The following is a 16,731-nucleotide window of genomic DNA, read 5'->3' on the forward strand; positions in this document are numbered from 1 at the left end:
CAGAAGGGCTTCCATCTTGAGAGTTGCTCAGACCATTGCCCCATTGTCTCAAGAGAGTACCCTAATCAGTCCGCTATCAACAAGTCTCTTGAGGCAAAGATTAATCTCTAACCCTGTTTAAATAGGGCAACTTCATAGCCAAAAATGCAAAAGAGAGAGAGAGAGAGAATGAAAACAAAAACAAGAGATGGCCTTAGTATTTTCCTCTGAGAACAGAAACCTGAACTCAGGCCCAGCATAGTAAGTATGCATTAGGATCACTACCTAAATATATAAACAATATTGGAAGCAATAACTACATCCAAGAGCTGTCCTCAGAGACTTGCTGTCAGCACTGGCAGCAAATCCTAAACTGTACTGAGGGACAGGCTAGTACTATGCTTAGCCAAAATCTTGCACTTCTTGCAATGCATGGAATTGTAATACACTTTTTAATTTGCATGCCCATGTGTAAATGGAAGGGTCTGGTGTTTGTGTGACTTACTATATGAGAGGTAGACTTAGAAATTTTACCTAACGTGAAAATTAGATCAAATTTGTCCAAGTGATGGCTCCTGTGCCAGATATGACCCATGAGACAACTCCATCTGGCCTCCTACCTTTCCTCTGAAGGGTAGTTTGGCCTGCATAAGCTATTTCAGCTGCCAAATCCCTCTTCCAGCTGACAACAAATGCTGAAAACCCAAATTGCTGCTGCTAAATCAGGGTAAGTGGTGATAGAGCAGGACAGTGACATTGCACCTTCTATGTGGGCATGATTTGGGGTAGAGGAAAGCCATTGCCACCCTGGTGTAGCTTTATTCAGTTTATCAGTTTGGACCCTAATTACTCTACCTCTCCCTTTATCTTCACCACTTTTACTTCTGGTTTGTCCATGTCACAAGGCCATTCAATATGAGTATTTTCTTAGGAGTGTATTACCCAATACAGTGAGGTCCTGGTTTTAGCGGAGGTCCTTTAGTATTACTGCAGTGCAAATAAATAGAAAGACTGCACTCAAAAACCATTTAACAGATATAGCAGTGACAGATACAGACTTGCATAGCTAATGGTTTTATTTAGTACACTGCACATCTACTCCAGTATCATTGCAATAGACTCACTGGATCCATGCTGATATGGCCTATTGCAGTGGAGTCAAATTCAGCATCATACACTGCTTACCGGCTTCTTTGTGGCAGACTGAATGTGCTTCTGCTGAGACAGTATGTACTAAATAAGACCTTGCTTCCTGGAAGCATTTTTTTTTTCAGGTACACATAAGACATTCTCTTACAGGAGGAAGAATCTGTTAAGTAAACAATAACCGAGTGCATGAGTGCTAGCCTGGGAAGGGCTGTCTTTCCCTCTTCCTGTCTTTCACAAACCCTGTAGGGACAATAAATGAAACAGAAAAAGACTCTCAGTGGTACGATATGTCAATATGATTGTTTACCTTCTTTTGCTTGTCTGATGAAAAATATTTCAGGTAAGAGTTGTGTGTTTTTTTTTCTTTCCAAGTCTAGAAAATTCAGCTATAATTTAAAAAGAATTCCTGGACAGGAAAATTCCTGGTACCTTAGTATATTATAATTTCCCAGGGTTTGTGTTTCAATTCAGTAATTGAAAATAGTTGTTTCAGGCTGTTTTTCCTATAGACCTGCCAGCCAATGTGAATGTATCTAACCATGACAGCAAATATTTACGTGACGGTTTTGCAAGTTGGCTGCTTTGCATACACTGTAAAAAGACAAGATAGGGAAAATTTCTTTAAGATGACTGAATACATTAAAGCTTTACTCAGTCTTACTTGAAATGCAGTTCCCAGGGAGTTCCTCTCCCATGAATTAAACTGAAGATCCTGCTGACTTCATTAGGCTTGAATCATGCCCTAAGGAACCAGAGAGGGCAGTGCCACTGCTAAGAAATCACAGGCTTCTCTTTTAAGTCTACGGCCATTTACACATCTGCCCGGTTTAACATGCATATTTTAATTTCCAGCTCATAAATAGTAAATAACAATTAATTACCACCAATATAACATATAAGCCTACCTTTAGCATTTCTATTTTTCTGTGTAAGTCTTACAGTACATTGCATACATATGCATTGAGAGTTATTTCTACCACTGGGTGACTGCAACCAAGACACCATCCCCCTCTGCAGTTTTTCCTATGTGTAAAATTGTAACTACAGCCTGACTTTCTTTTTAACCTGCAAGAAATGCTACAGAAGTTCCAGGTGTTACTACTATATTCAGTAACAGCATTTCCATGGAAGGTGGCAACAAACTAATTTATCAGACACTAAAATCTGTGCCTGCTAAAACTTGGGGTTGGGGCGCTAACAAATAATACTCAGAATACTCCGTGATTGTTTAAGACTCTCCTCATGCCAATCCTTACGCATTTGTGCAATTTTACTTGTGCAAGTAAACCCTCCAAAGGCAAATCAAAGGCAAATGCTGGCAGGAGCAGACATCTCTGCAGAGGCCTTTCCATATCACTTAATTTGAGGCACAGGTTTACCAGCAAGGAGTGTTGTCATTTTCTGCTCCTTATCCATCTGGACTGGAGTGGCTGGGCATCCTGGCTGTGACACCCCAAGAAGGTGCTTGCTCCACTCAAGCCATAAAGCTCCACCCTCCTCAATAACTTCTCAAACCCAAATCCTTCTGCATTTATGGAAATCCCTCCTTGTACCATATTCTACCTTAATCAAACCCTACATTAGGTACAGCCCGATCCTGCAGGAGCCCCTACAGCTGTTACTGCAATCAGAGGTTGCAATCGTACCCTGCCCTTCAGGGCTGTGGCTGATCACATCAACCGCCCTACCACAGAGGATGCCAGCCCCTGCTCTTAGAAAGGATCAGGCCCATCATTTGTACAGATGTGCCACATGAGAGACTACAAGTGAAAACATCTGCCAGTCTTCATTTTCTTGTAGAGGTACCAGGGCAGTGACAGTAGCAAGCTGCAATGCAGGCACAGGTTGGCTGCCTCGCTGGGTGCTTGTCAGGTTCTGCTTCCTCCAGGCAAATTGCAAGTGAAGTTTGTCGAAAGCTTTTGAGCACTTTCCAGATTTCAGCTGATTCTCACTCTGACAGTTTTGGTAGATAATTTTTTTCCCACAGTTATCATGCTGGAAAACCTCCCAGCTTTCAAATAGATATTCTAAAATACATTTCATTTTCTCTTGCACAGTGAATTAATTTACTTTAATATCCTGCTTTGTCTACAGGCTGCAGATTGATGAGACAAGTGCTTATTTCTGATGGACCTCTTAGCCAGAAAAGACCTTCATTTTGAAAGCTGCAGCTGAAATTTTTAATGGGCCCACAACTGGAATTCTGTTTTCTGGGTAGACTCCACATGAATACTTTGTCCCATTAGATTAGTCAGAATACCATGTCGTATAAGATTAGTCCTGACTGACAAACTGTGATGTTGGGGTAGCCAAAATGCATTACCACTATTCCTTTTCAGATTCCATGTTAAGTCAGACCACAATTTAAAACCAGACTGACTCATATATAGTTAGTAAAATAGGAACCTACAGAAGAAATAGAATTTAAAAAAGAAAACATCAGGTTTCTAAAACAATGACCTTGAGATATTAAGTGTAGGATTAATAAAAACGTACAAAAGTCAGTCATTTTCCTCACTGAAAATATGTTGGCTGAGAATCAAAACATAATTTGTATTTAAATTAGATTAAATTAAAAAATTAATAGAGCTGGAAAGGAAGGTGATTATATGCAGCTTGTTTATAACCATGTGAACACAAATATTTTCATGATGCTTTAAAAATTGAAGTTATAAACAGTCTCCTGTTTCTTAAAAATAAACACTCCCCTTGCATTGCTGGAAGTAAAAATTCCAACAGGGCCACAGTCTACAAAAAGTCTCAAAAGTAAAATTTCAAGACATTGCTCACGGTCGTGTTAGAACACACTGGCAGAACAGAATGAAAAGGACATTATTGTAGAAGAAATTCTTTGAAGATAATCGTTTAAAACAGAACTATTTTCAAATAATTTTTAGACTATATTCTAAAACAAACTATTTGCTATTAATAGTTCCTGGAACAACTTGAAAATGATAGACTGCAGGTGGTGACAACATGTTACCTCCTTTTTGGCTAGTATGATGATCCCTTAAGCCACAGACATAGCTGTGACCCCTCTTGCAATACAGGATAGAAAAGACTTATTTTGCTCCAGTTTTGAATCTAAAAATGCTCAACTGAAGTGCTTCATGTTACACAGTTTCCTTTTTTTTTTTCTTTCCCCACTGCATTTTGCCTGTCCATGCTGGGCTAAGCCAGGGTCTTGTCTCTAGTCTATGAAAGACAGGCTGAGATAAGGTGCCTTGGAGGGTCTTGAAATCCTGGCCATTAAATAAAATGGTACACCTTCATGCGACCATCCTCCATTAAGAGCTGGACAACACATTTCAGTATATGCAACAGATGTTTAAAAAAAGGGATTTAAAAGTGGACCACTTATCAGTAAGCTTCTGATCCTCCCCCTCATTTCAGCAAAGATACTGAAAAAAACTGGGAAAAGTGCAAAGAAGGGCAACAATGATAATCAAATGTCCAGGATCTGTTCTAGACAAGGAGCAAATGATTACAGCAGCACTTCTCAGCCTGGAGAAGAGATGACCTGAGGGAAATGACAGCCCTACAAAATCAGATATGGGCCAGGGGTAGCAGATAGTGATCAAATGTTTGCTGTCACGTCCAACACAATGACAAGGGGGCATAACTCAGAGCAGATAAGCCAATACAAAACAAAGCAAGAGGAAAGTGATGGTTGAGCAATAAACCAACTGAAACTTGCTGTCCAAGTCACAGATGCACTGTTGCGGATGCATAAAATTTACATGGGTTCAAAAGGAAACTGAAAAAATACCTGGAGGAGGTATCTCTTAATACTTATTATACAGGAAGAAACCATAACCAGAAAATCCCTAAGCTGAAGATAGCCTGAAGCTGGGGGAGTACCTGGGGAAAGGATCATAAGTACATACCAAATTTACCTTGTTCTTACTCTTGCCCAGACTAGCTGCTTATGGTTTCTCTTGGAGACAAAGTACGGGACTAGGTGGCCTCTTGGTCTAATCTAGTATGGCCCTTCCTACGTTCCTGTTACCAGGTTTATTCCCAGCGATGAGCACTTAAGTATTTTTCAGAAACAGGGCTGTTACATTCGTTTCAGCTGTACATGCTGACAGTGAGAAAGCTGCTTCCAGTTCAGCTTTCGGGAGAGAAAACACTGCACAAAGCACTGGTGCACAGCAGGTCACCCCCTCTTGATGCCAACAAAAAGCTTCCTGAAAGCTGTTTATCAATTCTCAGCTCACATCCTAAGCAGAAGTTCAGAGCTGAGATACCCTACCTGGCCTGGGGTAAACCCTGGATGCCAGCTGAAACCCACATGGTGAGGCTGCACTGTGAACTGCACAAGGACCTGCAAAGGCCCAATCCACCTAACATCACAGTGAAGCAAATTCATTTTTTCCAGGATGTTTCAGGTGAAGTAAGCCACTTTGAGGACACCCTAGCATACAGGCAGAGATGAATCCTCTCTGTGTATAGTAAACATATATGTGCTAGCTGCTTGTTCTTAAAAACACCTCTGAAACAGAGAGTCTTGTCCAGGTTGGAGTCTTCAAAATTTCTCCCCAAAAAGCCTGATGGCCCACCAGGCTTCAGGAAGGCAGCAGTGCTACTCCATGAGCTGACACAGGCAGGAATCTGCCCCTTGTCCCCAGCCCCACTGTGAGGGCAGCAGGGACCCCTTCCAGCCCTGTTTTCTTCTCATTTGTTGTGTTTGTCAGATATCATAATACTTTTGACAGAAACTGTCTTAGATTGTTGAGGAACGAGTAAACCGCTGTGACAAGCTTACAAGCATGGTATGATTTACATCTCAGCCTTCAGTTTATGTCACTCTGTATGTTAGAAGATGAGTCTACAGGAAAGCAGTATTTCACTTTATTACCTCCAAGCAAAAACCTGCCTTCCTCAGCAATCCGCATGCAACTTCTGGTATCTTCTCACAGCAGTTTAACTGCTCTCCGGTGTCATTCCTCAAGAAAACAGACTTTACTTGTACCATCCATCAGCTGAGAGCAGAGTCTCCAGGACAAAATCCACCATCATAAAAGGAGCTCCGGTTCACAGCCGGGCTTAATTCAACCCTGAGATATGGGAAGAACGCAGGAAGCAGAGCCATCCACCTGCACTGACATATCACTCGTGTCACCATGCAGATGGAAGGGCCTTGCCCTGAGTAAAGGGCAACCCTGTCAGCATACCTATTCAAATCCTCTGCCTGGAAAGCTACTGCCATGTAAATATCAAACCTTTTTGCTAAGTGCTGGATCTGTCAGGTACAATGTCTAGGTTTCTTCCAACTAGGTCTGGCTTTGAAGAGATGATAAAGTCAAAAAGCCTGTGTCTCCTGTCTGAAAATGAGTCTGAAATGTGCAATCTTGTATTTAGTTCATAGCCACATAGCATGCAGGCTCAGCAAAAAGTACTTGCAATATTGGGTGTTAACTATTAGTCAGCATTTCATATCAGAGTCTGCATCTTCCTCCTTGTCTACCATGTTCCCAGCACACTTTCGCATCTTAAGAAAATAATTTCGCCATTCCCCCAAGTTACCCAGCAGCCCATACTGATCTCATTTCCAAACAATAACCTGACATTAGAAATAATGTCCTACCAAAGTCTTTACTTTTTTAACTGCAAACTATTTTAAACCTATTTTAAATGTACAAATGGAAAACATGGGCTAAGAGCAGAGAGGAAAAGGACTGAAGTAGGGCCTTACCCAGTGATCTTTCCTTGGTTTGGTTTGCCGACCGCACTACAGGAAGACTTGCTCGTGTGCGGCTGCCCCTTGAAAAGGGGGTTGGCGAATCACCTTCAGACATGGCCTCTAAGGAATCAACAGATGCTTCAGAGAGGTGCTCTGTCTGGTCACCCAAATTGGGCTGTGGGCTCTGGGATGGTTTGGGGCTTCTTGTCTGCAAAATAGAGTATTTCATTATTAGTCTACTGAAATCATAATATGGGGAGAGCGGAGAACAAAAAGGAAGAAGTCCAAGCTTCTTAAAAACTGGGTAAGCTGAAGGTCACTTCTGTGTAGGTTATTTAGGAAAACAGTGTTCTTGGGTATTCTGCTACAGTTTTTATGGTTGCACATCCACATTGCAAATCCTGTTGCTAACAAGACCCTGAGGATAAGGCATATGCTGAGGAGATATATGGTAATCTCATTCTTTGCTGCTCAGGCAACCATTACAGCGTAAGCATGTCCACACACACACACTTTTCTGTTGACAAGTCTACTAAGAAAAATCCTCTGAAGAGACATGGTGGTGTAGTTGTGAGCTATCAATCTCTCTACATTCCACTGCTGCACCTATGAAAGGTACAGGTCATGCAGCAAAGCCAAAACAGGCATCCAACATTTACAGCTGAAATCACAAACAGTTATTTTACTTTTTGTTTCACCAGCATAAATCAGAAACATCTGCCATTCACTGACCAAGTTAACTGTGAGTTTTACTGGGTAGTCATACTAGTAAATTGCTAAACACAGTATCCGGAAAAAAACTGTCTCAGGAAGGAAGATAAATGGTTTCATTCATGCACTTCTAGTGACTCTCTATTGTAATAGAGACTCTTTATTGTAATAAAAACACACTCAACAGGAGATACAATGTTCTGAACATTTTTCTTATTAGCTGTAAGTGGCATTCTAAGTGCTTTCTACAAAGATGGGTTGCTTTAAGAAGTATACTCAATACTGTTTAGTGAAACTCCCCAAACCACATCTTACTGTTAGTTTGGAAGAATAACTTTCCAGTCTCTCAAGGAAACTCTGTATCACAACAAACTGGGACAGACACGGTCCAAGTAGAAATTCAAAGCAAAACAAGTTTGCTGTGTCGCAAAACCAATATGTGAATGTTATAAGGGCCTATAATCAGCATCAGGCACAAGATATCATAAGACCTATATACTTTCCTCTTCCCTATCATTTAAGGTCAGATGCTAGTGTGTTAAAAATCCCCTGTATTGAAATAAACTTCAAGCTCTAGGTTTGAAGATGCTGTCAAGATCCAGAAAAGATTAAGCTTCTTTCTGGAAAGCCAAGATGACTTATCTTGCTGACGTCTGGTAGCTTCAGTGGTTTTTCAAGTGAAATGAGATGAGCTCATTTCAGCAATAGCATTCACTACATAATATTCCCTATGTGACCTTGACTGTATGAAGAACTTTAACTCTATTAGATTTTAATTAGCTGGCTGTAGAGGCCTCTTGTTGCCAAGTTGTGCTGTTGCGCACAAACTACAATAGATCAGAAATACCTCACAAGAAAACTAAATCCCCCAGAACTTTTCACTTTTGAAATGCTAATTTTAAAATATTAGGTATTATCCAATGTCCCACAGTGAAATTGTTCAAGAGCACTGAATTTTTGCAGGACTTAAAGCTAGGAACATTTATTCTCAGTAAACTAAAGTATGCTTTGAAGTGCCTTTGACATGGTCAGCACTTGTCTGCAGGTTGTAAATACAGGGACTTGTGCCTGAAAACTTACAGAGGTGGCAAGTGACCTGCACACACAGAGAAAGAATTTGATTAGTCAGTACTTCTTGATGCAACTTCTCAAAATGGTGTGGGAAACATCAGTGCTGAAGTATTTTATTTACACAGGCTTATAATGGAAGTATTACCAAGCCATTACAGCTTTGTATTTCTTTGTACTGATTAATAACTTACCTGTATGTATCCATTAATAGGGAGCTAGATGGCACACAATTCTCACTTTGTAGAAAACCATAACTGAACCCAAAAGAAAATGCAAAAAAAGCAACAACATCAACCCTCAAAAGGTCTTTAACTTCAGACAGGGGCACATCATGGATTCTGTTTAGACATGAACACCAGTCGTCCTCTTGCCATACACCAGTGCAAATCCATAGTGGTTTCACTCTAGTAAGTGGAGTAATACACATGTAAAACCAATACAAGCTATTAATGAGGTCCATCACATATATACACAATGTTTATGAAAGGCTTCAAGTTATTTGTCATGCTCAACTCCTCTAAACATTACATTTCAGGAGTATTTGGAACAGATTCTAAAAAAATCCTCAAACACAGCATCAGTGGCTATTTGAGCAACTGAAATATATGAACACATTTTGATAGGAAAGAATTTTTATTATAGGCAGTGAGCAGAAGGCTTGATGCTACTTAATAATCAGGTGGATTCCTAGGCAGGACTTCTTGTGAAAACCAGCTCATGAAGGGAAGACACGCGACATTTGTGGAGCTATAACCTACAAGGACTTGTAAAGATAACTGACAAAACCAGGGCCAAAACAAAGTAAAAATTCACCATATAGCCCATGTTTCACCACCCATCAGAACCCAATGAGAGTTACAGTATAAACTGCGGCTACAACAGTCAGGATTGCATAAATCAAAGGAAAGCAATGAACAGGACATGACTGTGCCTGGGTGACTGCCTTTTTAATGAATCTGCTAGCAAAGGGCAAAAGCCATAATACCTAGCAGGGAAGAAACCTCAAGACATGCCCACTAAGGAGTATCACTATCCAAAATTAAAACATTCATAAATAGATACGTGACACAGGCACACAAAGCCAAGGAAATACCAGCACTTTCCAAGCCACACCTCTGGGATAAATGCCAGTAAACAGAAGAAGGTTCAGAACTAGGCAGCAGGACTCTCTTTTCCCTTGTGCCAGTACTAGTCAACTTCCAACAGCACAATTTCCTCAGTCAGCCATGGACTTTTCCCCTCCCATAGGCTAGGAGACATCCCCTTGCATGTTTTCCTTGTGCAATAGGCTTATTTTTCAGCCAGCTGAGTAGATCTTAACTCCTTTAAGGACTTCTCTGATAAAAGATCTTGCCTATGGGTAAGTAGCTAAGCAGAAAGGAAAGGCCAAAATAAAGATGATCAATTCTGGTGAAAACTTACATATAAGTACATAGTGTTTTGACATTACTATTTTATTTAAGATATACTATATTTACAAGGATATCGATTCTTGTAATTTTTTCAGGGTATATAATTAAATATAAGGTACCGATTACAGAAGATCCAGAGTTTCCCAACAACTCTTGGGATCTGAACAAGAATCAAAACTGTGGTTAATCATGCCTCATGACTGATGTCTGTCTGTCAGTCTGTCAAAGTATGCATTTTTAATATATCTACTTTATTCCTTTTACTGAATCATTAAAAAACAATTAATGAGGTTTGCGCTGGCTCACATCTCAAGGTCCCTCTGGCTGACATCCCTTCCCTCCAGTGCACTGACCACACAACACAGCTCAGTGTCATCAGCAAACTTGCTGAGGGTGCACTCAATCCCACTGTGCATGTCACCAACAAAGATGTTAAATGGTACCAGCCCCAGCACTGACCGCTAAGGAACACCACTCGTCCCTCATCTCCACTTACATATTGGGCTGTTGACCACAACTGTTTGAGTGTGACCATCCAGCCAATTCCTTATGCCCCAAGTGGTCCATCCATCAAATCCCCACTAATCTTCTCTCTCTTTTGCTCTACCCGGTTTCATAGCTCCGCTCTTCATAACATCCTTCTATGCTCATTTCCAATTATTTTCCATACTAATCTACATAACTGAAACTTTTTTTTCCTTCTTTTCCTGTTTAAAAATCTCTCCTGCTAATTTGCTTCACACATTTTCATAGACAAAAAAGAGCTAGAAAACAATCCCATGACCTGAAGAAGGATTTAATTTCATCTCTTAATCAATTCACATTTTTTATTCCCTGTCTGCAGGAACTGCCTTTGCCTTTATCTTGACAGAAGCTTATCTCTTCAGGAGTAGAATCTTATCATACATCTTCGAAGTTGCTAGCGCTGCTGGCAGTGTACAATTGGTAAACAAGACCATCAGAAAATAACAGTGCCAGTAAAATAACCCTTTCCAATCATGTGCTCTGAATAATATGTTTAGCATAGGAGAAAAAAAAAAAACAAACAAACCACCTTTTGAGAGTCTTCTTGACATCTCAAATATAGAAGAAAATTTTAAAGAAAAGTGGAAACCTGATTTTCTTGGCCTTCAAAGTAAATTATCTGTCCTGTGAGTTGTGCTGAAGACAGCTACAGGATACGTGACAGACTGCAAATATGCACATGAACAGGCTGGTTTTAATGTATAATGAGTTTATTAATTCTGATACTTTGTCACACACGAGCTCTTATTACTGCAACAGCAATGGTGCTTCCTCACATTTGTGTCAGATCCAAATTCTGGTTCTTTGAAGGAAGGATCTGCTTTTCCACAGGTTTTCCAAAGAGTCTTTGGGGTCCCATATTAACACAGCTACAGGGTTTTACTTGTCTGGACATGCTATTAGTGACATATTGCTGCCACATTTTCTTACCTTTAAGCATTTATTGTAACAATGTTTTATTGTAACAAGCATTTTCTCAGAAAAGAGAAATATGCCTAAATAAAATAAAGTTCATATTACATCTGTGCAATGGATGCCTTTGGATACTCTGTCTCACTGGGGGAACTGGGGGTGGGAAGATGATTCAGCAGCTGAATGCAACATAAAACCACCTTTCACAAGCTCACTTTTGTCTTTGTGTTATTTCACCACTAGGAGAGGCAAAAATCTATGGCATCTTTCTTTCAGACACCATCAGTTGGAAATGGTACCATGCCAGGAGCAGGCACGTGCCAGCTTCTGTACTCTCAAGAGCTGAAGAGAGCAACTGCCTACTCGGCAATGTGCAGACTCTGTAGGAGTTAGTTACATAGGAGTTAGTTATACTGTTCCTGGTGTGGGCTCATGGGCTAGCGATGTCTGGCTTTTTTTCCTGTATTTCAAACATATTTCACTGTTTTCTGTTGAATCAATGACAACACATTACAAAGCTAGTCCTTGCTCACAAGTATGCTCAGTTTGGTGGCAATATTAATTTCTACAGTATGAATGGGCAGAAGTCTTTCTTGATAATGAGAGACACAGTGCCTGAGCCACAGCTGTCCACCATCCCTCGCGCTTGGTGGGCAGCCAAGGTACCCCACTCGCCTGCAGCCTTTCTGACTTTGTGGCACATTCTGCATTGGATGCTGCTCAAGCTCTCCCTTGGCTGTGGCGCTACCAGCCTCCTCCTGCCACTGGTGTACCTGAGGAAAGCCTGAGCTCACCATACTCACCACAGGAGTAATGCAAGCAGAGCACAGATCCCAGAGCCCTCCCCAGGCCACCTGCAGCACAGTAATTAAGCAAAGCATTGAAGTCAGTGTACGTGAACCTGAAGTACAGCCCCAGAGCAGGTCTTTTCTTGCTCTGAGGAAGGAAGGAAACATACCCTGAAGAATTTTACCAAGGAAGGTAAAAGAAAGCCTTCCCCTTCTCTCTCAGTGTGAACGAGAAGCAGAGGAAGATAACTCAGCCAGTGGCACCAGCTGCCACAGGAAGGTGCTACATTAAAACCTGGTAGGGCTCAGGCACAGCCATGCATTACCAGAGCCCATTGCTATGGCGGCGTTAAGATGCAACACTGAGTGTTTTACTCAATTCTGTGAATTTATCTGAAAGCAAAACTCCTCTCTGCTTATGACAGGATCTTTATCACTACCCTTCATATTTGCTGATGCTGATCCCAGTTTCTTTCACCTAGTGGAAAAAAACATGTCTAATGATGTGTCAGAATTTATCTGCCGTATTTTTAGGTTGGAATGATAGCCAAATCATCCTAAAAATCTGCAAGTTTTCCCAGGAGCCTTGCTAGCTCCTGTTGGTGGCCAACTGCAAGCTCCCAGCTGTGGCAAGCTGCCAAAATCCATGTCTTTTAATCCTGAGTGCTGTGAATCACCAAGCAGGACATCCACAGGCTGCCAACTCCTGCTCACCCTTCACAGGACTCAATCTTCAGCAGAATGATCCCCAGTTAGCGGAAAAAGTTTTTCATGGATCTCTGTTATAAATGACTGACATGAAGCAACATTTTCAAACTGGTTTCTAACTGCAAGCACCTAGATAAATTGTTTTTCAGGAAAGCTGTGTGTTTACAGGAAAGATATTCATTAGAAGCAATAAAAGCTGTAGGTGCTCAGCAGTTATACTGCTGGACCTCTTATTCAGACGTTAAATTGCAGGAACTTGCATTTGAAAATGTTGCCCTAAGGAACTCAGCAGCCCGTCTAAGAGCCGCTTAATTGGTCCAGACAAGTCCAGACTGAAATATGCAACATGCTGTGGCATCTCTTTGGAATACGTGAAGTATCAGAAAAACCCAAGCCATCCAAGTTAAAGTATAAAAATATTTCTCAGCATGTTTCTGTCCAAACCCAAGGCTTTCTCTTTCTGAAAATGTCAGCCTTGGATTTTAGAGTAGAAACCGAAGTAAAACAACAGACAAAACTAACAGTCACCACTGGTAAAAAGCAAAAATCACACTTGAATGAAGGAAACCTTTAATTTTAAAATAAAAGCATACAACTGTCTGCTTCATTCTAATGCTTTGTGATACAAAGTATTTATTTGAACGTGACAGCCAAATTTAAAAAATGACTGATCACCTCCCTATGTTTGCACACAAATGCTTCTATGGCTCCATCAATTTTGATCACAGCAAAATTTGTTCTTTCACAGTCTCTGTCATATCCTTGCATCATAGGTTCGGTTTATTATTACTTTGGTTAAATAAGTTATCCATAAATTCCAGCCTGGACATCAACATTTGTCTTAATTAAAATCTTGCGACAGTTTCAGTTGGAAGCTATTTCTGTTTTTACTCCTAAAAATCCTACTGTGAAGCATACATGAGCCAGCATGACCCCTTGTTCCATCCGGGAGATGGCTGTGTTTCATCAGCAGCGGGTGAGGTAACTCCTACCTACAACAATCCCCCAAACCATCATGAGAACTCTGAAGATTAAAAGGGATGATTTAAACAAAAACCGTCATTATGCTGATTAAAGGGGAAAGATCTTTACATGCTTAAAACCACATGCAAAAAAAAGAGGGGGAGGGGGAAATAAATATAAGTATATATATACCAGATGCCTAAGTGTACCTAGGGAATAGTGTGGTCAGATTCGAAAAAACAATTCTTTACCCATCCCTGTTCTCCCTCACATGTCCCTAAGGAAAACAGGAGTCTGTTTTTGTGGTGTCGGTTTCCCAAAGCGAAGGAAGGCAATGCAGCAGTCCTGGAAAAACCTGTTTTTCTGTTTCTACAAGCTAAGAAGGAGCTTACATACTAGAAGGAGTTAACATACTACTTTAAAAATAACCGAAAGAAACCAAATTGCCATCAACACGGAGAAGGCTGGTGAGTGGGAGTGGGGACTGCAGGGCAGGGTGTGCGCTGCCCTCGTTGCGGGCCAGCCCTGGCAGCCCCCAGCAAGAGCAATCGCCCGGGAAAAGCAAGCGGGAGGCAGAGCTGCCGCCGGCAGCAGCACACCCACACCGGTGACTTATTTTTAGCTTCTACTCATGGAAGTAAACGTGTGATGAACCACTTATCGGAGCTTTTTGCTCTGGCACCCAGGGAGAGTTTGGGGGCTGCTGCATGAGAAGTGCTGCGGAAGAGAGGAGCTTCCTCTGCTCTTCTCTTCCAACTCATCACCATGGCCTTTTCACTTCTTTTTCCCTCCCTCTAGGCCATCTCCCTGGCAAAGGAGGGAAAAGCTCCTTTGCTTTTCCCTTGCTGCTCTCCACACCTCTGCCTCTCCCTGTGGTCGGCATGTTTATTGGCCTACTTAAATCCTGTAAGTGGAAACAAAACAAGTTGGGAAGGGACAAATCAGGTGCAAATAAGCCACTGTGCACTCTCCAAGCCCTCATTCAGTGCTCACAGCACATGTTACCTGAGTGCTTTTTGTGATTGTGCTTTTGACTGCAGTAGAAACCATGAAGAGGCACCTTTTAAGTATGTATCTAAAAGGCATGTGCACATGCACTGTCTGAGAGGGCAAAAAAAGTAGCTGGACATCCATTCTATATGGTGTTACACAAATGGAAGAGGAGCTCAATAGGAAGAAATGTGACATACAGGTGCAGAGTGTATATATATAATTTTGCAAGTTGCAGAACTAAGCTTTTATAATATGCCAAATTAAAAAAAAGTATTTACTGATGTGCCCACGGAGCTGTCCTTAACTTTGCAGCAAGACTCGTACCCCTTAAACCAGTTTCAAGAATGCATAAATGCATAAATAAAGTTAGACTTGAGACAACTGGTAGGGATCATATATTTATCTAGGCCCTCCCGCTGAATTTTACTGGATTTCAAATCATTTAAGACAAGAGTGTGAACCTGACATCTGTCATGCCATTAAGGAAAAGTCAGAATTAAAAAAAACGTCAAAGGATGCACATGCATCACACTCCCATATACAATTAATCTGTATCAGTGACACTTTGCTGCTGTGAAATACACAGTGAAATTCAAGCATGCAGATCCATATTTATTTGAGAATGCTAGTGTGAAGCAAGACACACACAACTAAAGGGTAACAAACTCAATCCACAGCAGAGTGCAGAAAAAAGAAAGTACAGTACTAACTCTCTGAGAGGACTCAATTTTCATCAAGTACCTTTGAATGTCAAGTTCTGAATGAAGGGAGACCAACAAGCATTGCAAAACCTGTGGATCAAAGAGAGAAAAGAAGGGAAGGGGGAAGAGATAATTAACAGGAAAAGAAAAAAGGAGAACAATAGAAATACTGAAACAATAGAAATACTGAAAGTATACAGATAGAGAGGGAGAGGAGATGGGGAGAAGAGGGAGAGGAAAGGCACTGAAAAATGATGAAGGAAAGGCATATTGCCACGGAACAATATGCTCTATCAATACTTAATATGCAATATTCTCAGGACTCAGTTCAGATGTACTTCATCTGGTGGTGTGTCAAAGAAATTAAGAATGTTCTTGTGAGATAAGAGTTAATGGCAGAGAGTTAAGCCACACAGATTCAAATATGTATCTAGCAACCATATCTGACAATAAATGGCAAAATATGCATTCTTCCTAAGAAATGATACAACTTTTAGCTGGAGTTAGCAGCAGTCATTACACTTCTGTGTTGGTTTCACACTTACTACAGTGACATGGAATCCTTCAAGCAGAACTTGGAAATACTGCATTACTCTTGATTAATCACAACTTTAAAAAGAATAAAAGATAAACTATGGTATGATTAAAAGGTAGACTCCAATCACATCTCTCTCTACTATTCTACATCTGATCTTAAAGCATACAGAATGTATGCCAAAAGGAGTTCAAGGGCCAAAAAAACCCAGCTAGCTTTTCACCCCAACACATAAGTGAAATGCAAATTGGAGGGGAAATCGCCTACTGCTCCTTGAGTCCTCGTAGATAGAGGTCCTATATTTTCCTTAATCTTCATTTGCCTGTGGGGTAGAGGTAGGGGTAAAAGAGTTTTTGTATAGTGCTCTAAACCTTCTCTGAGCAATCAGTTCCTCCTTCAGCCAGTCAGACTTCCACAACAACTGTTGCTGCCCCGTTCAGAGCATGCAGCTATTCATACCAGGCAAAGAAATCCAACTGCTTTGATAACAAGGACAACATTGTTTAAAAATCTTATTTAGCCAGTCATTATAATGCCAACATCATAATTAAGAGAATAATTCAAAGAATCTTTTGAATTTTACAAACTCAGAGGATAT

General features: G+C 40.8%; 1 protein-coding gene across 22 annotated transcripts in view; it reads right to left on the bottom strand.

Annotated features, from left to right (window-relative positions):
• The window catches only part of KIAA1217 (KIAA1217 ortholog), a 372,954-nt gene that overhangs the window by 89,438 nt on the left and 266,785 nt on the right, over window positions 1–16,731 (bottom strand). For all 22 annotated transcript variants that reach the window (XM_062633607.1, XM_062633605.1, XM_062633609.1 and 19 more), the window contains one exon: window positions 6,827–7,022. In XM_062633607.1, coding sequence (XP_062489591.1) covers window positions 6,827–7,022 — 196 coding nt within the window. The remainder of the gene's footprint in view (window positions 1–6,826; window positions 7,023–16,731) is intronic.

Source organism: Pezoporus occidentalis, unplaced genomic scaffold (genome assembly GCF_034315485.1).
Source record: "Pezoporus occidentalis ecotype Australia unplaced genomic scaffold, CSIRO_AGI_Poc_V1 ctg40, whole genome shotgun sequence".
Classification (NCBI taxonomy): Eukaryota; Metazoa; Chordata; class Aves; order Psittaciformes; family Psittacidae; genus Pezoporus; species Pezoporus occidentalis.